The sequence below is a fragment of the Neovison vison genome, chromosome 8, assembly GCF_020171115.1.
Source record: "Neovison vison isolate M4711 chromosome 8, ASM_NN_V1, whole genome shotgun sequence".
In the NCBI taxonomy this organism is placed as follows: domain Eukaryota; kingdom Metazoa; phylum Chordata; class Mammalia; order Carnivora; family Mustelidae; genus Neogale; species Neogale vison.
This window is the reverse complement of record NC_058098.1, coordinates 15704981-15722646: the sequence shown is the minus strand read 5'-3', so window position 1 is coordinate 15722646 and position 17666 is coordinate 15704981. Positions and strand designations below refer to the sequence as shown.

Genomic DNA, 17666 nt, shown 5'->3' with positions numbered 1-17666 from the left:
TCCCGTTCGGAGCCAGGCGGCCTGACCTCTAGCTGGGAGCTCTTCCTATCACAGCAGGGCCCGCCCATCACCTCTGCTGAAGGTCCTTCTTTAAGTCTAGCTTTCTTCATGCTCTGTTGCTCCTGAAAATGGGCAGAACGGCAGGTTTCTTGAAAAGGGATGTCTGGATAAAAATCCCCATAGCGTATCTGTGCTTTTGTGCATCCTGTTCTCCCCTCCTGGGGGTTCCCTTCTCTGCCTAACTGGTTATGTTTTGTGAAAACATCCCCTCACTCCCCATGGCAGCCGGTTGTCCTGCACTCTCTGGTTCCAGGCCCTGACCTTGCCCCAGCGCTCAGAACACTGGTGGTGCTTACTGGCTCCTTCCATGTCTTCTCCACAAGATCTTCCATTCCTTGAGCACACAGAAGGATCCAATTCTCCCCAGAACACAGTTAGCTCCAAGGGCATGGACTTTGGACCAACAACGCAGGCAGGGAGGGAGTTTATCCTCCCCATCAGCTCCTGGCTCCCCGTGGGAGTTTGGTGCCGCTGAAGGAAGTTTTGCAGTATGAGGAACTTCTAATCCTGGAACTGTGGCGTTTTCGACAGACACTGCCTGGTGGTGCCAAGCAGGTCAGGCTGACAAATGAGTGGGCACGAAAAGGCACAGAAAGCCCTCACATGTGTCTAGGCCTCCAGGGCACAGGGCACAGGGCACAGGGCACTCACCCAGGGGACCTCATGGGAGTGAACTCTGGAACCACTCTCCAGCACAACTCCCGTGAGGCTCAGCTCTTCTCCTTCTGCCAGGAAAACTCCCCAATCTGCTCAATCCAGACCCCAGGATATGGCACAGAGGGAAGGAGTCAATCAAGTTAGGAAATAGGTGACGGGACATAAACCAAACGTAGCTTATAGGATTTGGGAGGAAACAGAAAGAGTAAACAGCCTACACAGCGAGCAGCTCCCATAGGAACTACACCATTGTCCTCAGGTAGGCTGAGCTTTCCCGGTTCTGGGCTTCTTAAGGGTTTTAGAAAAGAACACACAAGACATGGTATGTGGAATTTCATTATCTCCAGTTTACTTAATTTGCTTGTTGACACACACGATCTGTGTGTGCATAACAGTGGCAAAAGCCATTCTCTAAATACAATCTGCTGCTCAGATGAGGACAGATGCACACGGAAAATGAGGCGTCAGTGAATGAGCCTCAGCAAGTGAGGCAAAACAAGCATGGCAGAGTTCTGGGATCCCACATGCCCTTAAAAGCTTCCTGTTCAGCACCTGGAGACAACAGACACTTTCCGGAACATGATGCACGACTATTTCAATGGGAGACCCAGACCCCAGATGGTACTCAAAAGGAGATGCTTGTTTCCCTGCCTTCCGCGAAGAGCCAAGAAGTTTAAAGGCTTGGAGGGCAAAAAGGGAGACAAGGGATTATCGTTTGCTGAGCACAGGTGCGGGGCATTTTACCTACATCCCCGCCCTTAATGCTCCCAGTTTCATCTCCTCCGTTGTCCAGATGTGGCCACGAAGCTTGCTGTGGTCAGACGGCTCTCAGCGGCGGTGCCAACACGGGAACCCACATCTGGGGTTTTCCGAAGCCCACACTCTCAGCTACGCCAGGCGCTCTCACTCGGGGATACGGGGCACGTCCCCAAGAGAAAGGCAAGGGTGCTAAGACCGAACAGGAAGTGGTGAACGACCACTCGATACATGAGGGTCAGTCACGGTCACTTTGCACAGAGTTAACGCTGAGCCCGAATCCCAACCGCCACAGAGGAATGGCTGGAGATTTACATGCGGCCAATGAACATGCGGAGTCACCTAGTGCCTGCTGCCTTTTGGTGCTGAACACGAAACTCCGGAGAGAGCCCACCCCCTTCAACCAGCCCCTGCCACCTACGCCACCCCCTCTTCCACTCCCCATTCACAGACGGAAACTCCAGAGGGCAAAAAATTTCTGACGGGGCCTGTGACATCTGGCCAAGGCTCCTAGAGCAGCCCGGTGACACCTCTGGGATCTCCGCGCCACTGTTTTCTGCCACCTCTGGGTACAGTGGGTCACAACTCCCATTTTCATGGATACGAATTAACATGCAGCCGGATGGGATACCAGCTACAGGTTTTAAATACACCTTTATAGGAAAGACAGTTTACCCTGAAGATTTTCTGGGCCTCAAGCTCTTAACAATCTAAGCTTGAGTTAAGGCAGTCAAGTGTAGTGCTTGTCGGTTAATGCTATTATCAGGCTTAACTTGGGGGGAGAGGAGGAACATCAAGGAAGCTTCCAGGATGATTATACAAAGTGCAAGGGGCTGGGTACAAAAGGCCTAAGGACGCAGCCTGTGGGGACATGGGGGGGTGGGAGGGTGTCCTGTCACAGAACTGTAACCGCACCTTTGCGGGTGGAGGTGACAAGCCACAGAAGGACAAGGTCAGCCATCGGGAAGTGTGCAATAGGGAAAGAAAAGATGGATTTCAAGGCCAGCTGAACAGGCCCAGGGTTGGTCTGGTGCTGGTACAAGTAGGAGGATGGGGCCAAAGTCACTCCGATATTTAATAAGGACATTTTTGCAAACGGGTTGGCTTCTTGCCATCAGAGGCAATGGAAGCATTTTCCTTCACCTCTGATTTGTCAAAATCTCATCCAAAATGTAAAAGTCCCTTGGGCCAGAGCAGACTGATCGATGTACTTACTAACATGCTGTTTAGATTAACCGCCGATGCGTGGTCAGGAAAGTTTCAGTGCCAAGAATGTATTTTGCAAAGTTACTCTGACTCAGCTTAAAATTCATTCAGTTGTCATGAAAACGTCTGCTTTCGGATTTTATTCTTTATAGAGAAAACAGCCCCTGAAGTGAGGTGGAATTTAATACTATAAGCCAAGAGTTTTGATTATAAAAAGTAAATCAGTGTTCTAAAAAAAAAAAAAGCAAAAAACCCAAATAAACCTCAAAGCTATCTACACACGTACCAAAGGGAAGTTCTGGGTTATCTTGGGGGGTTTTGTCAACAAAAAACAAATGCCATAGTTGTTATTAAAAACAATAAAGCATTTGCTCAAAATTGTAGGAAAAAAAGATAACCTTATTGCTCTAAAAACCAATACATAATAGACAATACACACAGAAAACTAGCAATGTTCATTACATAAATATTATCCAACACTCAGCCAGAGAGGCACTCCAGCAACACTCAGCCAGAGAGGCACTCCAGTGTCACTGTTTTGGTAGCTAATCACAAGTCAGTTGCAATATGTAACATTCTGAGGATAAGCAATTATCTCCACCAGAGAGCGTCTTTCAGGCATTTGGCTGGTTTATAAAGAACCCTGCTGGAAATAAATGCTTATGCAAAACGGACCCGAGGGTAATACTGTTAAACCACAGCACTAACAATACCAGACTCCAGGATCAGGGAGAGAATGATGGCAGCAGAGAAGGGTCCCGAGGCCCAGGCCTCCCCTTCAGCCACACAACAGAGGCTTTCCTAGTTCTGTACTCTCACTGAGCGTTAGCCCTGCCCTCCAGGGACAAAAGGAACATTACAGATTAAGGTCAAGCCTTGCCAGGGACAAAAAGTGCCCCACTGGGAATGGCGGTGCTTGTGACAAGAAGTGTGGGGATTAAACTCACTCCCCAGACTCCACCACCACTCAGCAAAGCTTGCTGGTAAGCTTCCTCTTTGAAGTAGGGTCAATAATTTAGTTAAATAACTAAGAAAAATAATGAAAAAATACATTAGCCATTGTCCTGCCATCACCCCCTTTTGTTTCTCTTTTATTCCTTGTAACTGTCTCGCTTCAAATTCAAAGTAGAGCTCTGGGGAGGCAGTCCTGGGGAAAAAGCCTTCAGATACCAAAATCCATAGGTCCCATACCAGCTCAGCAGACCAAACAGGGTGCCGAACACCTTCTGGCTCAAGTTGTGGAAGTAAACAGCTGTGCACAGAAACATACACACCCAGATGAAGGTCAGGCAGCCCAGGGCCACCACCAGGCTGGTGATGGCCGTGTGCAGGCAGTGGCTCCGGTCCGTCTTCACCTCGTGCAGCACGGCCATCTCCTCCACAATCATAAGGGCGCAGAAGGTCAGCAGGAAGGAGTGGCCCGAGATGTCAAAGCCATGCCAAAAGCCTCCTCCCCCATGGCACTGCTGCTTATTCTGGTGCTCCTTTCTGACCCCCTCCAGGGAGGGCGACTGGTAGCAGCTGCCTGTGTAGTGTTCGATGTTAGAGAAGAGGGCTGTGCAGACATACCAGATGGCCGTGCCCACCAGCAGGGTACTCAGCCGCCGCAGGACCAGGCCGGCCTTGCCTGTCAGGTGGTAGTTGGTGAGGGCAATGAAAGGCAGGAGGAGACAGAAGGTCCAGGCCCAGGCCAGTTTGACAAAATACCTGGCAGAAGATGAAAGTGGAAGTGAAGACAGGGGACATGGCAGAGAGGAGACAAGGTCATGACTTGGGTCCCTAGACTCTCCAGGGAGGGGAAATAAGCAAAGTTGATAAAAAGCTACAGATAACAACTTCACTTACTAAATTTCAAACGGAATAACTCCTACATCCTTATTATTATCCCCATTTTACAGATAAGAAAACTGAGGTATAGAAGTATCATGCCCAAAGTAGAGGTCCTAAGTGGTGGAGCTGGGATTCAAATCCCAGGCCTGTGATCTTAATCTGTGATCCAGGGCCTGGGAAAGTCGACACATAGAACACTCATGGTGGCCCTGGGAAGAAGGTCTCATTTGCTCCATTTCATAGAGAATGCAAGGCTCAGAAAAGTTCCGTAACTGGCCCAGGGTCAAAATCACACTATCAGCGAGCCCAGAGTAAATCAAGGTTTGGCTAGCCCCAAAGTGTGTGTTTTTTCTACACCGTGGCTCTTTCCTCCGTGGCAGCAATGATCTCAGAACAGAGTTTGAGTTCAAACCAGAAGACGGGGTTCAAATCCTGATTCTGACTCAACCTGTTACCACACGTCTCCAGGCCTCAGTTTCCCAAGCTGTAAAATAGAGCTGAGAAGAACAAATGAGGTTTTTTTTTTTTAAAAAGATTTTATTTATTTATTTGACAGAGATCACAAGCAGGCAGAGGGGCAGGCAGAGAGAGAGAGAAGCAGGCTCCCTGCCGAGCAGAGAGCCCGATGCAGGGCCCAATCCCAGGACCCTGAGATCATGACCTGAGCCAAAGGCAGAGGCATTAACCCACTGAGCCACCATCCAGGCACCCCAACAAATGAGTTTTTAAATCCCTCCCAGAGCCAACGATTCAGTTGTTCCCTCCAATTAACACAGAGGTTTGGAACAAAATGTCAGAAACCATGGTCATGGTTACCCCCAAACAACAGGGGCTTGTCTGCCAGGCCACTTGGCTCCCAGCCCACCCAGGCCAGATAAAGCAGCAGCTGCCTGTCTGCCTCCCCTCGCTCGTCAAAGGTGGCTGACCTGGGGACCAGCCATGGGAAACACACATGCAGGAGGCTTGGGGCTATAACCACACTCATCACCATCTATTCTTAGCCCAGCCACCACCGATGGGTGAGGAAGGAAGGGGAGGCCAAGGACAGGATGACTTTTTCCTGGGTTCCCAGGGCTACTCAGTCACCACCCAACAGCCTGTCATTCACATCTTCCTTGGGAACTGACATGCACGATCTGTCACTGCTGGGGAGAGAAACCAGGGTTTTAAGTAGATAACCAAAGTTGGGCTGATTTTTTGGGGAGATCTTGCTGAAACTCTAATTTTAAAGAATCTAAGCTCACTTCAAGGCAGAAGTTTTATCCTTCAAATAAAATTTTACTACTTTACTACTGCAAGTGTTTTTGTGCAAAACCCTTGAAATCCAGGAGTTAAAAACAATACAGACAAAAGGCGTGAGTGGGTGGAGTTAAGGAGGTGTCTCAATAAGCACAACTGGGCTTGCTTCCCTGGGCCACTGCCACGAACTTTGAGTGGCTGAGAAGGTCCAAGGAGATCCAGGGTAAAGGTCAGAGGCTGGAGGACTCCGCTCCCCGGGGACGATCTCGGAGCGGGGGCTCCATCATAGGCGGGGGCGAGGCTCGCAAAGGTTAGGGGGTGTCAGGGCGAGACGGCACAGGTGGTGACGGGATTCTGTCACAAGCCGGGGATGGGGGCGAGGTGGGCATGGGGTCGGACTCCGCGCGGGGTCTGACGCAGACAGGCAGGAGGAAGGTGGCATCTCCAAGCAGGTCCGGGGATTACTCCTAACTCCAAGGGGAGGTGGGGGGCGCCGCGACAGAGGTTTAATTCAACGCCCCATCCCCATCCCCCCGAGCCCCGCACGCGCGCGCGCGCACACACACAGCCCTGCCCGGCACTCCCTGCCCAGTCAACTTAAGCCGGCTCGTCTGGGCGTGCAGACATCAACGGCTAGTGACACAGCCATTCGGGGTTCCTCGGGCGCGACACGCGTGCACATGCAGCTGTCACAATGAAGAGGGCCTCCCCGTCCCATGGCTCGTCCATCAGGACCGCTAAGCCCCTGCTCTACGGACGAGGCGACGGGGGCTCGGCGAGGGCAGGGACAGGAGAGGACCCGGGGCGTACTCACACGTTGAAGACGTTGCGCTTGTTGCTGAGGTAGCTCTCGGGCAGCGGGGAGAGCTCCTTGAGGAGGGAGCCCGCCAGCATGCAGGCCGCCAGCGCCCAGGGCAAGTAGCGCCGCACGGCCGCGTGCACCAGCGTTCCCCGGAGGAGCCTCGCGCAGCACTCCAGATGCTCCATGCCCGACCTCGTCGGCCACCGTCCGCTTCCCCGAATCCTCTCGGCCACCGTCGTGCCCTGCGCTCGGAAGAAGCCGCGGCGTCCCTTTGGACGCATGCGCGCCACCCGCGAGCCCCACCCCTCCCGGAGCGCTCGCGCTCGTGCTCCCCCTCCCGGCCACTGGAGGCCTCTGCAGCGCGTCCACTCCCGAACGCCGGCCCTCTTCTGCTTCCAGTCCCGCCGCCAGGCGGCAGGCGAGGAGTCTTGTTCTGGGTCTGGGAAGAAGCTCTCCCGGGAGTATTTGCTGGCGATGGGGAAGAGTAAATGCAGTGCTGTAAGAATTAGAGAAGCGGTCATAGCACCATTTAGTCTCTCCTCAAAGCTTGGAGACACCGCCTCCGTCCGCGCCTTAGTTTTCTCCTCTGTAAAATGGGGAGACAAGAGAGCTCAACCCCTCGCAAGAGTTAGTGTATGAACCCGAAGTCATTAGGGTGTTCCAGGTATAGGGAGATGAGATTTAATTTTATTAGAAAAGTGCACAAAATAATTACTCAATTTAAATGTTTAGTCATTAGATTTTTTTAAAAAGCTTTTATAACAACTATTGTACTGAGTGAAAATGCTGGACTCTGGGGGTTAAGATCAGATAACGGTGTGGTGACTCAGTCACTCGGTTTATCACAGAGCTAAACCCTCTGACCACCCCCATTGTGACTGGGTTCCTAACTCAGTGTTTCCCAAATTTCAGGCTCCTCACCTCCCCTCTCCTCGCATTGTATCAATCTCATAGGACTGCCATAACAAATTACTACAAACTTCTTTATTTATTTATTTTTAAAGATTTTATTTACTTGAGAGAGCGAGAGCATGAGCAGGAGGGAGGGAGAGGGAGAAGCAGACTTCCCGCTGAGCAGGGAGCCTGATGCAGGGCTCTACCCCAGGACCCTGAGATCATGACCCCGGCCAAAGGCAGATACCGGGTGGACTGAGCCGCCCAGGTGTCCCTAATGTTCTTTTTTAAAAAAAAAAAATTATTTATTTATTTATTTATTTATTTATTTGAGAGAGAGGGGCAGAGATAGCAAGAGAGCATAGGTGGGAAGGAGAGGGAGAAGCAAGCTCCCCACTGAGCAGGGAGCTGGGTGTGGGGCTTGATTATGTCCTGAGATCATGACCTAAGCTGAAGGCAGCTGCTTAACCGACTGAGCCACCCAGGAGCCCCGACTACAAACTTTTTGGCTTAGAACACCAGATATTTATTTTTTCACTGTTCTGGAAGCCAGAAATCCCAAGGGATTGGCAGGGTCGGTTCCTTCTAGAGGCTCTGGAGACACTCCTGCCCATGCCTCTCTCCCCACTTCTGGTGCCTGTGGGCAATTTTTGGTGGTTTTTGGCTTGTAACTTTATAGCTTGGGTCTCTGCCTCCAACAGCAGCACGTGGTCTTCTCCCCTCTGTGTGTCTTTCTCCTTCTGTCTCTTATCAGGACAATAGTCCTTGGATTTCGGATCTACCCTAAATCCAGAATTATCTTGAGACAATCCTTAGTTATGTCAGCAAAGACCCTATTTCCAAATAAGGTCGCATTCCCAGGCTCCAGGGGTTAAGACACATCTTTTTAGAGGTCACTTTTCAAGCCATTATAAACACCTTAACTGATTGTTCTATGTCCATACACCACCAAATACTATTATTTACTTAAAGCTTTTCTTTAAACAGCACATGCTTCAAACTTAAATACCTCCCGAACAGCCTCTCAAGCCAAAAATATCCTTGAAATCATGGATTCTGTGTGCCAGTTGTATTTATTCTATTACAAATAAAACATTTATATTGAAATATTCATCATCACCAGCCGCCTAAAATAATTTCACGCACCTAAATCAAGGATAGCTACCAAACTTCGGGGAACACTGGCCTGATTTATGCCTAGAATGGGCTGATGTTTAAAGTCTCTCGCGCAGAGAATTAATAAGCTAATGAGAATAAAAGCATTAATCCCTTAACCACCTCAAGATGATCTTCATATCTGTAAATTTGCATTTACCTAATCAGAGTTCTTCCATAGCAAGATGTCTCTGGGTCTTCAAGAAGTTACATTTTAAAAAGAAAATATAGTGGCGATCACACCAGTTTGGTTTTTCATGATTGGTAATGAAAACTACACAGCTAGAAATATGTTATTTGTGAATGAAGCTTGTGGATAATACCTGAAACCATCTCTAGCTTCTGAAGGTTGGCCAGTGCTCAGTTATTGTTACTTCCCATAGCAAACTGCACAACAGTTAAGAGCAGGGAGGTACACTGGACATTGTTAAAATGTTTCATCAGTGAAAATCCAGATGCTGACCCCCACCCCAAGAAAAGGGAAAAGGGTGCTGGGTGAACAGAAATTCTAGATATCATCCAAACCAAACTTTCAAAAATGTACCTCCTGAAACTTTCAGAGTTTGTATTTCTTTTTTTTTTTTTTAAGATTTTATTTATTTATATTGAAAGAGAGAGAGTGCAGGCAGGGGGAGCAGCAGGCAGAGGGAGAGGGAGGAGAGAGGGAAGAGAAGGCTCCCTGCTGACCAGGGAGCCTGATGTGGGGCTCAGTCCCAGGATCCCAAGATCATGATCTGAGCTGAAGGCAGGCACTTAACCAACTAAGCCACCCAGGATCTGTAGAATCTGTAGAAAGGATTTGGGTTTGGGGTGCCTGGGTGGCTTAGTGGGTTAAGCCTCTGCCTTCGGCGCAGGTCATGATCTCAGGGTCCTGGGATCGAGCCCCGCATTGGGCTCTCTGCTCAGCGGGGAGCCTGCTTCCCACCCCCCTCTCTCTCTGCCTGCTTCTCTGCCTACTCCTGATATCTCTCTCTGTCAAATAAATAAAACCTTTAGAAAAAAAAATGAAAAGAAAGGATTTGGGTTTGATCTACTTAAGACCCGTGCAGCTTCATCCCTGGAGAATTTTGAAGATTAGGTTAAACCCAGACCTGAAAAATTGTAAGTCTCTAGAGAAGTTTCTTTCCTTCCTTCCTTCCTTCCTTCCTTCCTTCTTTTCTCTCCCTTCCTTCCTTTTTTCTTTTTTTTCTTTCTTTCTCTCTTCCTTGTCCTTCCCTCTTACCTTCCTCCCTTCCTTTCTCTCTCCTCATTTCCTTCCTTTTCTTTCTTCCTTTCCCTTTCTTTCTTTTCTTTCTTTCTTTCCCTCCCTTTCGTCCCTCCTTCCTTCCTCTTTCTTCCTTCCTTCTTTTGTTCCCTCCTTCATTCCTTTTTCTTTCTTTCTTTCTTTCCTTCCTTCTTTCTTTTCTTTTTCCTTTCCTTTCCTTCTACTTCAACACATATTCGAAAATCCGTGTTTCTGTCCTGAGTCCAACAGTGTTCTGGAGCCAACCCATTCAGGCCTGTGAGAACAGAGCGTTAGGTTTTCACAGCTTTTGCAAGCTGATCATTAAACATAGCCATTATTTAAAATTACATTACAGAAACTAACAAACTATTCAAAACTCATTATTTTCTAATTAGTTTACTATATGTCCTTATTTACCTTTGCTCTTAGAATTACTTGCACCCAGTGTATCTGTGGGTGTTCCAGGCCGGTATGTTCCAAAACCGGTATGTTCCAGGCCTGTTTTCCCAACTATGGGTTCAGCAACACCACACTAGGAGCTTAAAACCAGCCACGATGGAAGTCTACACCAGTGAAACTGGCAATCACTATAAATCGGGGCTTTATCTGGTTTGTTGATTGTCTAGATAGAGATGCAATTCCATTCATCACGATTGAACTGAAACACTAAGGTGTTTATAGATACAAGAGTCCGGCAAAAATCAGTGAAAGCAACCTGTGGGAATCAATTTATTATCTGAAATTTACAGTAAAAAATATTTGTGCGTGTCATGATTTGTAAAATCTGTGCGACACACCTCGTGTTAAGAAACCCTTATGATAGGGTGCCTGGGTGGCTCAGTGGGTTGGGCCGCTGCCTTTAGCTCAGGTCATGATCTCAGGGTCCTGGGATCGAGTCCTGCATCGGGCTCTCTGCTCAGCAGGGAGCCTGCTTCCCTCTCTCTCTCTGCCTGCCTTTCTGCCGACTTGTGATCTCTGTCTATCAAATAAATAAATCTTTAAAAATAAAAAAATAAAAAACCCTTATGATAAACCTATGCACATATATACTTACACATTGTCTTAGAGAGCTCATTGTTGAACATGTATCGATAAATCACACTGTAATCTAGCATACACTTAAAAATATATCTGTAGCATATGAGCGAATGTGCATGCTAATATATACATAGACATACCTGTAAACAGAGCTTTATGATAGTTCATGACAGAATATACCTCTGCTATGCATGAGATGCTCTGACATTTTCTGTTTCATTATAAATTTTTAGAAATGCTGGTCATGACCCGCTGAACTGATTTTACAACTCACGAATGGGTGGGGGGATCTGCAGTTTGAAAAACACGTGATTTTAAGGCACTGAAGGACCGTGCTCTGTCCTTCCCCACCAGAGGGTGATAGAAGACCACAGAAACCAGCATTCTGCCCGCCTGAACCTTCCCTGGTACCACCTAGTGGCTAGTTTCATGCCTCCTTTATTCGGCAACTATTGTTACAAGTGGGTCTCAAAGCATTTAAAATCTAGTGAAGGTGATAATCATTCATTTACTCGGCCAAGCAACATTTATTAATTTGCTATGGATCAAGCATTGGGCTAGATGTTAGGACTTCCAACGTGTTGAGTAGGTGAGTTTCCTTAATAACTGATGATTTATCCCCCTTTAAAACCACAGTTTCCCTCGTTGGAGGCAAACTCACTAAGTCTGTGGAACGATTGCATGGAAATCATCTGAGGTCACCATTGTGCCTCTGGCCAGGTTGGACATGCACATACATAAGCTAAGCGTTAAATAAAAGGAAATGTAAGTTTGTGCTGCCTTCTCAGAAAGAATTTTTCTTCTTTATAACCACATTACACTATAGTGCCACTGATTTATAAGGAGATTACATTCTTCCAGGATAGAATACAAAAGTCTTGAGTGTTTGTTTCCATTGGGAAAGAGGTCTTTATTTTGACAATGATCTTGGTCTGTTTTCAAGTATATTGGCCTGAATCACTTGACTAAATGGCAGAGAATAGGAGGTCTTTATGAATTAGGAGTTATCATTAAAGGTCCTTTATAAAATACATTTTAGGGGTGTCTGGCTGGTACAGTGGGTTAGGCATCCGACTCTTGGTTTCCACTGGGGTTGTCATCTTGGGGTCATGAGGTTGAGTCCTGTGCTGGGCTCCATGCTCAGTGTGGAGTCTGCTTGGGACTCTCCCTCACCCTCTGCCTCTGCTAACACTACCTCCTCCCCAGCCCCAGCTCTCTCTCTCTCTCTCTCTCAAGTAAAAATAAATAAATCTTTAAAAAACTAAAAAAAGTTTTAAAATAAAATGCACTTTAAAAAATACAAAATAAAATACACTTTATAATTTACTTGTTTGTTTATTTCTGTCTCCCCTACTTGAATGTCGACTCCAAAGGGCAGGGAACATTGCCTTTCTCATTCACTGATGCATCCCAAGTGTCTAGAACCGTGGCTGGCATCTACTAAGCACTCTTTTTGGTTGTTGTTAAATAAATTTATGAATCATTATTAATATGCTGATGTAAAGGAAGTTACTTTAAATTAAAATGGCTTTTTAAAAAAGATTTCATTTATTTATTTGACAGATAGACACAGCGAGAGAGGGAACACAAGCAGGGGGAAGGCGACAGGGCAAAGCAGGCTTCCTGCAGAGCAAGGAGCCAGATGCGGGGTTCCATCCCAGGACCCTGGAATCATGACCTGAGCTGAAGGCAGATGCTTAACAACTGAGCCACCCAGGTGCCCCTAAAGTGGCTTTTTAAAAATAAACTGAAGGGATGACAGAATAATAATTATGAAATTATTATTATTATTATTTTAAAGATTTATTTATTTATTTAACAGGCAGAGATCACAAGCAGGCAGAGAGGCAGCCAGAGAGGGGGCGGGCCGCCGAGTAGAGAGCCCAATGCGGGGCGATCCCAGGACTCTGGGATCATGACCTGAGCCAAAGGCAGAGGCTCTAACCCACTGAGCCACCCAGGTACCCCTAAAGTGGCTTTTTAAAAATAAACGGAAGGGATGACAGAATAATAATTATGAAATTATTATTTTTTTAATCTGCAGGGGTTTCCAAGATTGTAAATCACCGGGAAAGGGATTTTCTGGTCCATAAAGTGGGAATGATGCCCCCGTAGAGGGACAGTGGATTAGATCGCGACTGCCTGGGGCCACCGAGGAGAAGACTCCATAGGACCAAGAAAGGATCAGAGAAGAGTTCTTGGAGGAGACGATTTCTAAGTGGGCGTCAGGGGTTGTCCAGAAGAACAGTGGGAAGCCAACCTTCCAGGAAGAGTGACCAGCAGGTGTCCTTTTGTTGGCTGATGTGGGTGAAATAATTCACTGTGGGATCGGGCGGGGGCGGGCAGCCCAGTAATTCTCCCCATGGGCAGCCCGCTCTGTCCACCACTCCTGGCCTGCCGGCACCAATCCCTTCCTCCTGAGCTCTTTCTTCAATGCCTCCCCCATTCTTAACCTCTGGATACCTCTTTCTGGCTGGAGGGGACAACGAGCCACTCCCTGGGGTGAGGCAGCTGAGCAAAGCCTGTGTCTGCCAGCGGCCAGACTCCCTGCCTGCTGAGTGGGAGGGGGCTGTGTCCTCTGGCGGTGTGGGGGGTGGGGGGGGGGTCCCAGCACACACTAGCCAGGCTGCTCAGCATGTGGGCACTGAGGCAGAAGGGCTGGGGGAGGAGGTCCAGGGACCAGGTCTCGCTCATCTGCGGGCCACAGGGAGAGCCGCAGGAGGGCCTCCCTTGGACCCTACCCCAACCTCACCAATCCTGCCCCCTCCTCCACCCCCACGCACAGTCTCTCTCAACCCAGACCCTCTGATCTCAGGCTTTGGGGCTGAGGTTTTGCTGTCCGGAAAAAACGTTGGTAAAACTGGAAAGAAAGGCCAGGCACTGGATATCCCAGTGTGGTAGGTAAAGGGAGGGCACTGGGGTCGGAAGGAGTATAGGCAAAGTTCTAGTTCTTTACCTGGGGGGTAGTCAGATGTTTTCTTTAAAAAAATTGATGAAACTATATATATATATTTTATAAATCAAGTACACTTATTACATTTCACAATATATGAGATGGTATATATTTTTAAAAAGAACACCTAACTGGGAATAAAATACCTAGGTTCTAAGGAGAACCGGTTTTACTGAGCCTTATTAAGTGTCCGGCACTGTGCTAAGTGCTTTATTGAATTTGGCTCTTTTTTCTCACAACTAAGGCAAGTACTGCTATTACTTCATTTTGCAAATGCTGGCACAGAGAAGCTAAGAAACTTAGCCAAGGTCACACAGCTGGCAATCCATCAGAGAGGGTTTCAGACCAGGGTCAGTATGCCTCTAGGATGAGTCACTTACCTCTCTGTTTCTTCGTCTGAAAAATGAGATCCCTATAGTGCCAGCTTTGTTGCCCAGATAAATAAGCGAAAACTGACTATGCTGGGTGTCGTGTATACAGTAGGCACACAATAGGTGTTCACCTCCGAAATAAAGATGCTCATCCTATGGCTGCTCAGTAACTTTCGAGGCAGACACAGCAAAGCGTCACAATCCCCACTGAACAGGTAAGAAGTCTGACTCTGTTCTCAGGCCATGGAGGAGCCAGGAGGCCCAGAGGTTCCCCCTGGTCCCTTCCCTCCCTTACATTGCTGAACTCTTAAGGTCCAGCAGCAGCAGGGAAGTGGCCGCGGGGCTGGACTCCCGCCCTGCACAGGAATGTGGGGCGCCTCGGCGGTGGTGGCCAGGCGACGGGCGCTGACACTGAGGCTTTTCCGCTCCAGCTGCGCTGGCGGGCGACACAGCAAATTCCGTGACCACACCTGGTCGTGCAGCTGTTCAGACTGGACCCTGAGGACGATTGCCCAGTCCTGGGGCCGCAGGCTCCCCGAGGGCACGGCCTTGGCCTCTAGTGGCCTCACTCTCTTCTCAGACAGGAGGCCTCACGCTGGGATTGTGGGCCAGGGCACAGGAGCATGGCCTGCCTGGCCAGCCCCAGCCTCCAGTTTCCCCCACTTTTTTTGGGTGGGATAAGTCCTCTCTGACACCCAGAACCTGTTTAGAATCTTTAGTGGGAGGGAGAGGACCAGGAGGGAACTTCAAGGGCACCCTTTTGGTTTCAGGGTTCTGGGGGTCTGTGGGAAATCAGCTCCTAGAAGGTTGGACTGGGATGAACCCCTTCCCTAAAGGGCTAAGTCCTGGTCTGCTCTCCTTCCCAGTCCCCAACCCCCACACGCCAGTCCCCAACCCCCAGGCAGGACTGGACAGAGGACGAAGCACAAAGGCTGATCTCAGGTCCTCACCCGCCCTGCAGCTGGTGTGGCATCCAAGGCCTCCCACCAGCAAGAAAAAGCCTCTGCTTACCTCTGACCTCATCTCTCAACCTCCTTCTTACACTTTCTTATCCCCGGAGTCTTCCCTAACCTGCCTTTTCTTCACTTCCCATGGACCAAATTCCCGCCTGCCTCAGAGCCTTTGCTCATACTGTCCTCCTGCCTTGCACTGCTCTCTCCCCGTCTTGCACGGCTGTCCCCCAGCTTGCACTACTGTCCACCGCCTTGGGCTGTTGTCCCCCACCCCCACCCCTCGGTCCCAGCTTCACCCTCCGCTCCCGTTCCTGCTTCTGCTCCATTATCATGTCTGTCATTACCGCTTGTGGTGGGTCTTACACGATCTTGGGCCCTGACTCTTCTGCATGAGGGTTAGAAGCAGCTTGTCAACGTCCTCCAGAAAACTTGGAATTTGGGTTAAGATTGTATTGAATCTAAAGATTAATCTGGTGAGTTCATTAAAAGTGATGTGATGCGAGTCACTGAAGATAGAGACACAAATCACACAACTCCTTCCTCTAGGCGGATTTGCTCATTGTCTTCCTTTTTAGTTGATTTCATTTCATGAAAGAAGACCTCATTGGGCCCATTTTGCAGATGAGGAGACTGAGGCTCAGAGGAATTACAGGACCTCAGAGGAATTACAGGTCCTACTAGTGAGGAAGTGGTGTTGTCTGTATGACACACGGATTTCCTCATTGAGTCAGTTTGGTCTGTGGGTTTGGCTTATGTGTGTCTCAGTTTGTGTGTTTGCGTGGAGGGTGTGTTTCCACTCGCCCAAAGTGGAAAAACATCTATATTTGAAGATGGACGTGATGTGAGGTTGAGTGAAATGCAGGCGTGTCTGCTCTGTTGGATGGTGACTTCTGTCTGTGTTGGTGTTGGGGTCTTTGGCTACGTTCGTAGAGTGTTGGGGTTTGGGTGGGTGGATGCGGGGTTATTCCTGTGTACAGCGGAGGAAGTATGTGTTATTGGGGAGACAAGAATGTTATATTTCTGCTGGTGTGTGTTATTTCTTATATAGGATTTTCATTGTATACTTGTAGAAAGAACTCTTTTAAACAAAGGTTTTTTAAAAGCACATATAACTCTAAATTTTTTTATTAAGGTGTAACTTAAGTTTAAGTGCTGACATCTCAGGTATGCAACTAGATGAATTCTGACACAGATTCACCCTGTGTCTTGGATCAAAATATAAGGCAGATACAGCCCCTCAGCAGAAGCTCCCATCCGTACCCCACGTGCTAGCCACTTCTAGCTTCTGTTACCTTAAATTCATTTTACCTGTTCATGAGCAGATTGGCAATGCACTCACAGTGTTTGTGTTGGGGCAGTTCAACAGCTAACATTGAACAAATTTTCCTTTGTGTGCTAACATATATCTCACTGAATTCCTCATAATAGCCAAATAAGGTAGCACCTCTTCATTGTTCCCATTTTACAGAGAAGGAGACTGAGGCTCAGAGAGCGCTCGAGCCTGGTCACCTGACACCATGGCTCTGCGCCTCACTCACTCCTAGACCATCCTGCCTCCTTCTGGGTAACATGCCAACGAGCAGACTCTGCCTTGGGAAATCAGAGGGAGCAAAAGACCTGGAAGACCAAAGGTGCTGGGGAGTGTGCTTAATTAATTTATTTATTTTAAAGATTTTATTTATTTATTTATTTGACAAAGAGAGACAGCGAGAGAGGAACACAAGCAGGAGGAAGTGGGAGAGGGAGAACCAGGCTTCCTGACACACAATATGCCTGATGTGGGGCTTGATCCCAGGATCCTGAACTGAAGGCACATACTTAACCACTGAGCCACCCCGGTGCCCCAAGTGTGCTTTATTTTCCAAGGAGTCACTTTCTCAGCGTCTGTCATGAGGACTCTGCAATTCTTGCTGGGCTAGGAATTACCACCGGCCATCCAGCCACCGCTGAGCTGCGGAGACACACCACGCCACAGGGGTCAAGTCCCGGCTCCCAGACTTATTTACTGTGTGACTGGGGGCAAGTCGCCTCCCCCTTTGAACCTCACATCTTCAATTGTTTAAAGGAGATTAAAATCCTCATGCATGGTTAATGAAGTAGGTAACAGATGGGAGATGCCACTGTGTATGTGTAGATGACTAAGGCTATTGTTTTTTAGAAAACCTTTTTATTGTAAAATATAACAAGTACATAAAGTCTCACAAAGCAATGGGGACCCTATAAGGCAAACCTCTTGTAACGACCAGTCAGATCAAGAAATAGGAGCCCCTTGGGGTGCCTGGGTGGCTCTGTCAGTTAAGCATCGGAATCTTGATGTTGGCTCAAGTCATGATCTCAAGGTTGTAAGATTGGGCTCCATGATGGGGGTCTCTGCATCAGGGGGCTTCAGGTCAGACATGTGTCTTGCTTAAGATTCTCTCTAGGTCCCTCCCCTCCATTCTCCCTCTCTAAAAATAGACAATTAAAAAAAATAGGAACCCCTCAAATGTCCCACCCTGGTCACAGCCTCACTTACTGTATTTCTTTG

The 17666-nt window shown here is 48.3% G+C and overlaps 1 protein-coding gene across 1 annotated transcript; it reads right to left on the bottom strand.

The window, feature by feature from the left end:
- Nucleotides 1–1044: 1044 nt before the first annotated feature.
- Nucleotides 1045–6792, bottom strand: FITM2 (fat storage inducing transmembrane protein 2). Its single transcript, XM_044262999.1, has 2 exons — nt 6563–6792; nt 1045–4386 (listed from the first exon to the last, which is right to left on the bottom strand). The coding sequence occupies exons 1-2, from the start codon at nt 6733–6735 to the stop codon at nt 3771–3773; spliced, it is 789 nt and encodes a 262-aa protein (XP_044118934.1). The 5' UTR covers nt 6736–6792; the 3' UTR covers nt 1045–3770.
- Nucleotides 6793–17666: the final 10874 nt, after the last annotated feature.

Bases quoted from the DNA above. Each gene is read 5' to 3' on its own strand.
- FITM2 (XM_044262999.1), bottom strand. From the start codon at position 6,735: ATGGAGCATCTGGAGTGCTGCGCGAGGCTCCTCCGGGGAACGCTGGTG. The intron at 4,387-6,562 runs GTGAGTACGCCC...ATCTTCTGCCAG, and splicing joins AAGCGCAACGTCTTCAACGT to GTATTTTGTCAAACTGGCCT.